At 32.7% G+C, this 11,850-nt stretch overlaps 1 protein-coding gene across 1 annotated transcript; it reads right to left on the bottom strand.

Annotated features, from left to right (window-relative positions):
• Positions 1 to 5,328: 5,328 nt before the first annotated feature.
• Positions 5,329 to 11,849, bottom strand: LOC143236141 (26S rRNA (cytosine-C(5))-methyltransferase nsun-5-like; the record flags this gene model as incomplete). Its single annotated transcript, XM_076474426.1, is given in 4 exon segments — positions 5,329 to 5,360; positions 5,702 to 6,189; positions 6,192 to 6,254; positions 11,758 to 11,849. Coding segments are annotated over 4 exon segments (675 nt in total), but the record flags the coding sequence as incomplete, so codon positions are not given.
• Between the last annotated feature and the right edge of the window lies 1 nt (position 11,850).

The following is an 11,850-nucleotide window of genomic DNA, read 5'->3' as shown; positions in this document are numbered from 1 at the left end:
TCTTTCTTTTGAATTTTGCGTAAAGCTACTCGAGGGCAATCTGCGCTGACCGTCCCTAATTTATCAGTGTAAGACTAAAGGAAGGCAGCTAGTCATCACCACCCACTGCCAACTCTTGGGCTACTGTTACCAACGGCTAGTGGTAAGAGTACAATTGACCGTTACATAATAACGTCCCCACGGCTGAATGGGCGGGCATGTTTGGTGCGACCGGGATTCGATCCCGCGACCCTCGCATTACGAGTCGAACGCCTTAACATGCTTGGCTTGGCCAGGCGTCGTCAGGTTCACAAAGAAAGAAAGAGGTAACTGGCCGATACCTGACCACATGTTTGAAGGGGTGGTGTAATTGAGTGTAGGAATGTCTATTGATGGGTTAGGGTCTAGGATATAGAGTTATAAGGTTATCTCGCAGGCTTCAGTAGTTGAAACTTTTGTAAAGAGGGATATAACATCGAAACTAGCCATTAAGGCTTTATGATTAAGTTGATTAAGATTAGACTTGAAATTGAGAGTCTTTGACAAAAACTAGTAAGAAAATATGACATTCCAATTAATACCAAATGTATTCAAAAACTAGGAACAAAACTAAGGTCTATACTATGTAAAAACTACACTGACAAACACCACAGCAAAATTATTTATAAAATATAATGTGATAACTGCCACGATTTCGATATTGGAGAAACAAGTAGAAAAATGGAAACCAGATTCAAAGAACACAAAAAGTCACCTTCACTCTTCACACGTTTTCGAACACTGCAAAATAAATAAACACAATATAACCATAAAAAACACTCAAATAGTAAATAAAGAAACAAACATAAACAAATGCAAAATTAAAGAAGCCTTACTTATACAACAACTCAAATCCAAAATAAACCAATACAATTGAACACCTTTATACCTGTATTAATAAATATAACCAAACATCTAAGCTCGCCCTCTATATTCCTACACTCAATTACACCACCCCTTCAAACATGTGGTCAGGTATCGGTCAGTTAACTCTTTCTTTCTTCTTTGTGAACCTGACGATGACCGAAGAAGGTCGAAACGTTGTTCGCTCCTCTACATAAAATTTTCTCAATTCATACCAGCCGTTTTTACATATACATAAATGTATTCGTATTAAGTGTTCTTTTGAAATGATGATTTAATTATGAATTATTTTATCAATTAATCATTAATTAATTAGTGTTAAACATTTTTTTAGGACGAATTTATTAGTGATTAATTATGTTCATGTTTACATATGCATTGCATGAGTCATGGCTGTCTAGAAACACATTATTTACTTTGTGGTACTATAACCTAATCATTCAACATGAATACCTGTTATGGCGACCTAGCAACGCGCCCCTAAATATACGCTCCTGAATATGACATTGTCATCTTTGTATCTCAGAATGGCTGGTATGGGTATTAACACTTTTACTGATAAGGAGAGAATAATGTTTCGACCTTCCTAGATTATCTTCAGGTTAAGAAAGAGTTTGCAAGTGATCGTTATCGGACACATTTCTTAGGGAGGAGAGTATAAACTGGTATGAGAGTGTAGGGGGCGTTGCAGTTGGTTGTTAGGTTATTAATTCTGAGAATTTTATGCTTAATACTTTTCTGATTTGTCATCAATCACCAAATTTATTAATATAATAATAATAATAATAAATTACATTTGAGTGATAATTGCATTTTATTCATTTAGAATTAATTGTATCACAGATATGTATAAATGTATAATTCATTGTAATTGAAACTAAATTAAATATTCTTTTCTAAAATTAGTAAATGAATATTCATTTTAGTTTCTTTAATATGTTTACTGTTGAATTAATTTTAAAAAATTATAACTAAGTAGAGCTCTTATACATTAAACTTTTGAGCTTGTTAATTTTGGTTTTAGTTGCTACATAAGTAAGGCTTCTTTGATTTTGTGTTTGTTTATATTTGTTTCCCTACTTAGTATCTGGGGGTTTTCTGTGGTTATGTTGTGTTTATTTGATTTGCAGTGATCAAAAACGTGTGAAGGTGTTTTTGTGTTCTTTGAATCTAGTTTCCATTTTTCTGCTTGTTACTCCAATATAGAAGTCGTGGCAGTTGTTGCATTGTATTTTATAAATTATGTTGGTGTTGTGTTCGTAAGCGTAGTTTTTACACAGTATGGACTTTAGTTTTGTACCTGGTTTCTGAATAAATTTGGTCTTTACTGAAATGTTGTGTTTTGTTATAAGTTGTTTTTTTTTTTCAAATGTGGTTATTTTTTCGCTGATTTTAACATATGGTATGCAGCAGTATAAAGTTTTGTAGTTTGTTGTATCATGGGATTTATTGTTGTTTGTTTATTGTTGGTCTAGGTGTGTGCGTATAATTTTTCCTCGGTTTTTTTGAAATTTGTTGATGTTGATGAAGTGTTGTTTTATTTTGTTGATTTTATCGTTAATTTTATCAGGTGAACATAGTTTTGTCGATGTGTTTATTTGGTTTTTTAATATATTAAGTTTTTGTTTTGTTTCATGTGGTGTGTCCCAGGGAATGTATAGTCCAGTGTGGGTGATTTTTCTGTGGATTACTGTTTTGAATTGTGTATCAGTTCTAGTGATCTTGAGGTTAAGAAATGGTATTTGGTTAGTTTTTTCCTGTTTACAGGTGAACTTAATGATGGGGTGTATCGAATAAACGTGACTGGAAAAAGCTAAGTGTGTGTTCTGTAGATGTGAATCCAGCAATTGTATCATCAACATACATGTACCAGTATAGTGGTGGGTGTAAGGCTGAATTGATTGCTTGAGATTAAATCTGTCATAAAATCGTTGGCTAGAACTGGTGACACAGGATTCCCCACACTTAAGCCATTTATTTGTAGGTAGTTTTAGGTATTGAACATAAACTCTTTAGGTACATGAAAGGTCAGTTGAGGTTTTTCAACAAGAATGCAAAGGAAATCAAGTCTCTACCAATTTTAGTTAGGAATGGGAAATTTTAGAAACCAATGCTTTTATACTGAAAGAACTTTAGGTTCCAGGCTTTCAAAGGTGTAATAAATGAGACCTTAGACATGCAAACAGCATGATTGATGCTAATATCAGTCACTTTGGAATCCATACTAGCTGCTCAATTGATGTTGGGATGGCTATGTTCATGTTTTGAGTTATAAGTACAATATACTTTTTATATTTAATTGTATAAAGGAATGATATATATATAAGAGAACATTTCAACAAATCAAGAAATTGGGTTAAAATATTTAGAACTGATATGTTTAATAAAAAAACAAACTGTAATTAGCTTATTTCACAAGAATATTTAGTGTAAACATTATTCTTGTTTATTTTTTGACTTAAATATTTAATGATTTAGGTTTCATAACAAGTGTTGAGCACCGATTGTTTTAAAGCATTAGTTGTGACACATTTGTTATGTAGCTCTTTACCAGTGGTACATTGTGTAAACATTTGATTGTTATTTTTCAATAAGCAAATATTGTTACATTAGATTGTAGAAAATTTCAGGCCTCAGTTGGACAAGGCGTAAGGTGTGTGTGTGTGTGTGTGTGTACATATATGTGATCAAGCACCGAACAACTGATATAAAAGTTAGAAAATGTGCAAGTGATCAGTCTCAACTGGTAATGTTTTAAAGTGAAGTCCACAGTTTAATAACGATAATTTGTCTTGTCAAATGGCATTTTAAAATAATTGAGTCCATCTTTGTGGATTCTAATGCAAAACAAGGTTTGTCTTAAATCTTAACAAGAATTCAGATTTTCAGTTATTTCTTTTACTATTTCACATTGATTCTTTAGGTTTCTCATGTTACTTCTTCAGATTTTATGTTTTATTTAGATGGACAAATATTTTTCACTATGTCTAAAAAATATGTATACTAAATACTTTACCCACTTTGTTTTTAAGGTTAAATAATATCTGAAACATTTAACTTTAAGAACTGTAGTAATTCAACTTTCAATGTATCTGGACAGCTGGTATGGGTATTAACACTTTTACTAAGAGAGCAGAGAACAATGTTTCGACCTTCTTGAGTCATTTTCAGGTTGAAACGTTGTCTCTGCTATGTTATAAAAGAGTTAATACCCATACCAGCCATCCTGAAATACTTTTTTTCAAACGGTTTCTTGTCATCACAGATTCAGCTTTCAGTATAAATGTATTAAAAAATGAAAAACAGATGTACTTGACAATCTCATATATTGAAAATATATTACAAAGTTGGCATTACAAACATGTCAGTAGTAATTCACTAGAATGGTTGTTTGGCACATTCACTAAAATTAAAAATTCTGTTACAGCCTTTCAACTAAGGAAGGTATTTGGAGTAACGGTATCTAAATTAACCCACTAATTTTGCCTTACATTGACTTTTGGTTTAACAATTATCCAAAATGAAAGTTTTGTTTATATCTTATGAGTCTAAATTTTAAGCATAACATTTGAAGAATTTGGATATTGTAACAAGACTATGATTAAAATATCGGTTAGAGTTATGAATGGTGAGGAGATTGAAAAAGCAGAGAGATGGCAAAGACTGTTGTCCATTTTAAACTAATTCTCCATAAAGATCAACAAAAAGTCCCTTTTAAGATACAGAGTAAGGGCCTGTAAATCCAATCCCTCAGAATATGTGTTGGGACAAGAGTACCCTGAGAAAATCCACCTTAACAGGGTAGGTGCTCCATAATCTGTCCTATGCTCATGGTTATTAAAATTCAAAAATAAAAACCCAGGATATACATATATGACTGTACTTTGTTTTGTGTTTCTCTATCAAAAGGTTAAGGTGTTTCTAATTTCTGTTTTGCAAGAATTGTTTGCTAATGTGTTTAACATTTTTAATGATATGTTACTTGTTTGTAAGTAATCCTTACAACTATACCAGACGCGATTGTGAATATAGGCACAACTATATTCTGTTGTAATTGTTACTTTACAAATATGCTGTCAAGAATTTTGTAGGTAACTTAATATTCAGTGACTGGGCATCTATATTACATAAAAGTTTAACACAGTGTTGGGTTTATGACCTTTATTTTTCATCAACAATAAGCCAGATGATTAATGCATTTATTAATGGTTGCATTAATTTCCTTAAAATGCTCTGAACAGGCACATTTTTTTATCAAATGTAACACAATGAAATTTGGCATTGGAACAAAATTTCCAAACCATAAAATTATCTTTACCTTTTTTACACTTTTACAATGTTTATATAAACTTTTGGAGAATACAATTCCTCGAGTTTTAACTAGGTTTAGTATGACTCACCAGTCATTAAACCAATATGGAAATATTTAAACATAATCTGTTGCCTTTAGGAGATTTCTTGATACACTACAATGTTGTCTGCATATTGAAAAAATATCTATATCATAAATTTGTAAGATAGTCAATAGAATTTACAGACATGGTGAGGGAACACAGCCTTGCACAACTCCAGGTTCCAAAAGACCTACCCGACCCAACACAGTATTAAAAGTGGATATAATGGACAAGGATAAATGTTTTATAAGTGCATTTTTAATATATTTAAAATTTTAACAACAATACTCAAATATAATTAAATGGGTATAAAATCAGTTTTATTTTACCCAATGAAATTAATACATTCCTGAAATGTAACATAACACTAAAATAATTTCCTAAAGGTACAGAATTCATTCTGATTTTTCTTGTTTTTCTTTGACTTTTCTTTTTACACTTTTCAGATGATTCCTTAATATCAGGATAAATCTTTTGAAAAGCAGCAACAAAAAATCCATTAGTAAGATTTTCTTCAGGATATGATCGCACACACAGACTCCCAAAGTCAAACTCTGGTAAACCTCGAGTTGGCCATTGAGGTATTATTTTTTCCAGAGTAAAATCTTTAGTGGTTTCCAGTACTGCTTTGATAACTTCTTCATTCTCTTCTTGGTTGATTGAACAAGTTGAGTAAACAATTCGTTTAACATTTGGGAATGTAAGAGAATGAGATAAAAGTTGTTTCTGGAACCAGGCTAATTTCCTTATTCGAGAAGGATCAGAGGTTTCATTGGATCCATAATCCAAGCGATTGACTATACCAGACCCAGAACAGGATGGGTCAAGGAGAATATACTCTACAGATGAAAATGGCTCTGTGGCAGGATCTAATGATGAAAAGTCTGCACAGTAAGTTTCACATGAGGTCACGCCAAATGCACCATTTCCTTTACTATATCAAGTCGCTCAGAGTTCATATCCACAGCTAAGATTTTCCTGTTTTTTAATATAATAATACTCTTAAAATGTTTATAAGAAAAATTAGCTTATTGCAATATTTGCATAAGACCTTTTCTAAGCAAGTGTAAAATAATTACAAGTATGATGAAACAGTTTAACTTGTATAATAAAACATTCAAACAATTCATTATCTTTTAATAAAATTTAATTAAAGACAAAATCTGGTATTACGAAGACAATATAAAAGTCGTATGGAAATATTAAGAAATGCCAAACAAATTACCTGCTACTCTCAAAGTTACTTAAAATGTAGTGTATGTGTATATACAATATACACACACACACACGTCATACTTAAATGAAACAATTTCTTAAAAGGTTCTAAAAATTCAATTTTAAAATTTATGATTAATATAAAAAAAGTAGGTACCTGAAAAACTGATTAACATTCTTATCAAATGACTGAATCAAAGTTAACACTTTCCTAAATTGAAAAATCAAAAACAAATTATGGTTGACACCACTGACTGACCTTAAATAAAAATATATTTTGGACTAAGCAGAAACCAAGACAGATATAAATCAAACCTAAAAATTAAACCCCAGTAGCTTATGAAAGACAGCACAAGCTCTATGCCAGGGGCTTGACCTAGATGACCAGATGTACTATATCAAATCATGGCTGCCTACACAGCAAAAACTGGACACATCAGAAGAAAATGCAGCAGCAGAAACCTGGGTTTAGCAGCCAATTGGGTACTATCAACATGATCTAACAATGGGTTGGAACAAATCATATTTCTTACCCTGTGTAACTTAAGAAGTGGAGAGGTTTAGATGAGGTACTGGAGACCAAAGTGCAAGCAGTTGGATGATTCAATGAGATTATAACCCACCAATTAGAGTGCAAAATGGGAGCCAATCCAAAAGAATCTTTTGATGCAACATCTACTCTGCCTGGAGAACCTGTCTGGATTGAGACAATGATCCTGCTACAATAGGCATCACCTGCAGAATATGGTAAGCTCAAGGGGTGATAAGATATTTAGTCTCATAAAATGAGGTCCAAAATTAAAAATAAGGAGACTTAAATCATATGCCTCTTTGATGAGAAACATAAGACACCACCATGGTGGAATGGTCAGAGTGAAGCTTGACAATTTACTCCTTAAGATGCCAAGACCATGAGAGATCTTGTCTGTTGAAGACCAAGAAGGATGAAAACATTCTGTATGGAATCATCATCATCTGGGCACAGACTCTGAAAATCCTGACTGTTGGTATATGCACCATAGCACTGAAAAGAATGAAACTCTAGACAAGGTAGCAGTAGAGAAAACCAAACTGTAGTAATGTCCCAACTAACAGCCCTTTGAGATCAAATAAAACTGGGGAAACTAGTAAACAAATATGTATAATCCTTGATCACTTAAAGATCATTAAAAAGATTGCTTGTATTTTTGTTCACAAGGCACAAAGGATTCAAGTGATGCTAACATTCCCAGAAAGAATCATTTATGCAAGGGAAGAAGAAGAGGAGAGCAAGAGTGTGGTGTTCTATTTTATAATAATGAGCAGGAAGACAACTGAGAGATGAGATGAAAAATGAAAAATACCCAGACTGCTGACATACTGAATGGGAACAATGTCACAATCCCAAAAGAGAAGCCTTGTTTGGGTTTTATCTGAAAGTCGAATCAGGATTTTTTGGTCTAACAATGGATGAGATGGTGCCAGAAGTAACCAGTCATCTTGTGGAATGGTGTTTGCACTGTATGAATGAAGGGTATGAGAAAAAAACTTGTACACAGCAGAGTGAAGGAAAAATTCTGAAACTGCAGTACCTGAGCTTTGTACATAACAAATGCCAATAGTGGTGGAATTCCACTAATAAGGCAAAGTGCAGATAGCAGCCTTAAAAAAAATCAACACAGACTGAGGAATGAGTAACTTGTGAATCTTGGAGAATCTAGACACTGATAAAAAATAAGGAAGATCAATAACTGGACACCAATCTCCTATCTGCATAGGCTCAACAACTCGCACAAATAAAACTATGAACTAGCCTGACCCTTTCACTCACCCCAGGCCAACCAAACTCACATAACCCTTGAACTATGTTGCAAAACCCAAAACTGCAAGGAGATGGAAACCCTACAGGTTGGGTAGATAAAAGTAGAAAAGATGTGCACTGAGTGATCAACTGTGATCCCAGAATGTGTGAAGCTCTTGGACCCATGATTAAGGTTACCACATGTCCAGAAATTATTGGAACCAAGCCCCACATCCTCTGAAGATATACAATAATCACCAACAATGTTGGCAATCCAATTAAGTAGTGGAAACACTGGATGGAGGCAAAACTATGATTCCCTGTAGGAGACAATGAAATTTTAATTCCAACAACCAGGAGGAATGTAGAAGCCAAAATTGAACCAATGTAGTTGGTGATCTCAAATGTTTTTTAACATAAATAAGTGAAAGAAACCAAGATGTTAAATTCAAATGCAAGTTCATAGGCTTACTCTGTCCCACCAGAGAACACAGACCTGTATAGATGAACTATTAATTGAACCTTGGAACCCTGAAAGTCAAGAAGCAGATATTATTTGAGAGCCATAAAATGTCTTCACTGATACAAGGCCTAACTGTCCCTTCACATAACGAAAAGTATACCTTCAATATGAACCACAATATTAGTCATCAAGAAAATTAGCATCAAAGCAACTAGAAAAAAGCCTAAAAGGTCAAACACTCAAAAGAAAACAAATGAAAGACAGCTGATCCCAAAGTAGCCTTTTTTTCATTTTTCACGTCATATAATGACTGATTGGAACAGCATGTTTTGAGGGAAAGTAAGTTATTTTGTTAGAGAAATGCAACTTTAAGCCATCTGTCTTGTCCACCATAAGAAATCAAACCCTGACCAACACATTGCAAGTCTGCAAACCACTGCAATTTCTATGATTGCATTAATTTTTTAATAGCCTAATATAATGTTTTGGGACAAGGTGGGACCTATTGGTCCATCACAGAAATTTTATCTGATAAATTAAAACCATTCATGCTTACAATTTATATACTTATCAAGCTCTCTTAAAATCAGTTAAATTTACTGCCTCCACAACAAAAGGCTAACCACCCTGACAGACAATAAAACTTAGTTGAAGATGACTTCTACTCTGCCAAAATTTACATGTTCCTTCATCCTACTGTTCTCATTATTAAGCATGAAAAAAAGATAATAAACTGACACTATCAATTTTCTTTACAATAAGATCTCTTCTAACTTCTCTTTTCAAGAAAAAAACATGAGATATTGCAACCTTTTATATGACAAACCCTCCATCTCAGGCAGTAACTATATTAGTACTTCTCTTAACTCTTTCCAACAATTCAATGTCCTTGTAAGGTAAGGAGTCCAAAATTGAACACAATATATCACACATGGCTTAATCAGTGGCCAATATAATGAAATGTAACCTCTTTGGACCTATATTCAATAATTCCATAGATGCAACTTAAAATCCTATTTGCTTTACCACTATTAACAGCACACTGCTTGAATGCCTTAACAGTCTGATCAACTAATACACCAAGATCCCTTTTTATATGTACTGTTGATATTATTCCTATTCAAATTATGATAACCCACTTGCATCATCTTTTATTTATTATAATTACAACCCATTTGCAATTTATTTACCCAACTCACTAAATCATTTTGTAAATCAGCAACAACCATTACCTTAATATCTGCAAATTTAAATAATTTATTGACCATTCTTTCTTTCACCTATGTCATTAATGTAAATCAAAAGAAGCACAGATCCTCAGACTAAGCCTTCAGGTATTCCACTTATAAACATTAATCTAGTTTGATTAAAATACATTTGTGACACCCCTCTGCTTTCTTTTATCCAGTTACTTTTATATCTAATTTGCTAACATATCCCCCATGTCTGTAGATTTTTTTGATTTTTTTTTGTACAAGCCTTTCATGTGGCATATTGTCAAATGCTTTCTGAAAATAGATATACCCTTACCTTCATCTACATATTCTGTAACCTTTTAAAGAATTTCAAAGATTTATAAGACAAGATTTCTCCTATATTAGAACTGAAACCATATTTACTATTCAATAAAATTAGCTTCATAAATGGCTTTCCAAAGCATCTTTATCAGAGAGAGAGTAGCAAGTGGCTCACATAACCAAACCTTAACCTCCTAGAGAAGTACTACCTGACCCAGGAACCTTATCATTCTTTAAACTTCAAGATATAAAAGACTAATTAAATCTTCATTACTAGAAAGTAAAGAAAAGCAATAGTTAGTAATCTAATAATCATCTGATACAAGTTTTCTTTATCATCCTTCAAGGTTCCTACCCCAACCCTGAGATTTTGTTTACTCTTACTGTATTTTAATAAATCATTACTGTTAATGTTTACATTTTCAGCCAACCTTTTCCCTCTACATTCTTTTTTGATGTCCTAATTTCACCAACTTTTCTGATCTTCTAAACATCAATCAATTTGAACTTTAAGCTTTTCTTATACTCCTTGTGATCTGTTTTTCTTTTTTAAGTGCAGTAACCTTTTTATTTAATTTTATTTTATTTTTATAAGGAATATGTTTACCTTGAATATTTGAAAATTTATTTTAATAAGTTTTCATATCTGATCATTGCCTCCAAATCACTCAGCTACACACAACAGATAATTCTTACTGTTTCCTAAAATCTGCTTTTCAATTTGCAACCAAAGTATCATTCTTCCTTATCTCCATATGTAGAAGAACAAACTTAACAGATCAATGATCACTTGTGCCCAGATGTTCCCATTTTCCATTTTCTTGATCATTTCTGTTAACAATAAATCTAAAATAGTATTGTTTCTACTTGGTTCCCTGACTAATTGAGAAAGTCATCTTGAACAGTTTCCAAAATGATTTCTCCCTATTAAAGAAATGCATAAGATAAGATAATTATTTTAATTAAGATAAACACAAGACTTCAAATCCCAACCAGGGTTTTAGGATTAGAACCATTAAAACCCAAAACTTTGATATACACATTATAAATCACATAACACTAGTTTCTAAATTTGCTTGTGAACTACAAACAGCTAATGTGGTGAGGCTAATCATACTTTATGATAGCAAATATACAGTATTCATTTTTCCTTGAAACTATTTCCTATTATTAATACTGCTAATGCTAGTTATACACTACTATCTGGCACTACCCATTGCAACAAACTTCTCTATAGGATAAAGTCAAGCTGTTTGCTTCAATACCATAAAAAATTATTTTTTTCATGTTATTGTTTGTAAATTTCTTGAATTGACTAGAGGTGATAAGTTAAAATTAGAAAAACACCGGTGTAAGCAGTGATGAACAGAGAACAATGAAGAACCACAGTTGTTGGCAATTAACACTGAGAGGCACCCATGACTGATTATCAAAAACTACCTTAGCTTACAAAGTACATTTGCTCTTACTATTATACAATAACAGATAAAAGAGGAATTTTGTTACCCTTTGTTTTCCATTAAAGCTGCTAGGTGAACAGTCTTCATTCCAGGAGCTGCACATGCATCCAAGACCAAACTTCCTGGTGGAGGATTCAGT

Source organism: Tachypleus tridentatus, chromosome 13 (genome assembly GCF_004210375.1).
Source record: "Tachypleus tridentatus isolate NWPU-2018 chromosome 13, ASM421037v1, whole genome shotgun sequence".
NCBI lineage: Eukaryota > Metazoa > Arthropoda > Merostomata > Xiphosura > Limulidae > Tachypleus > Tachypleus tridentatus.
This window is presented reverse-complemented; position numbering and strand designations above follow the sequence as displayed.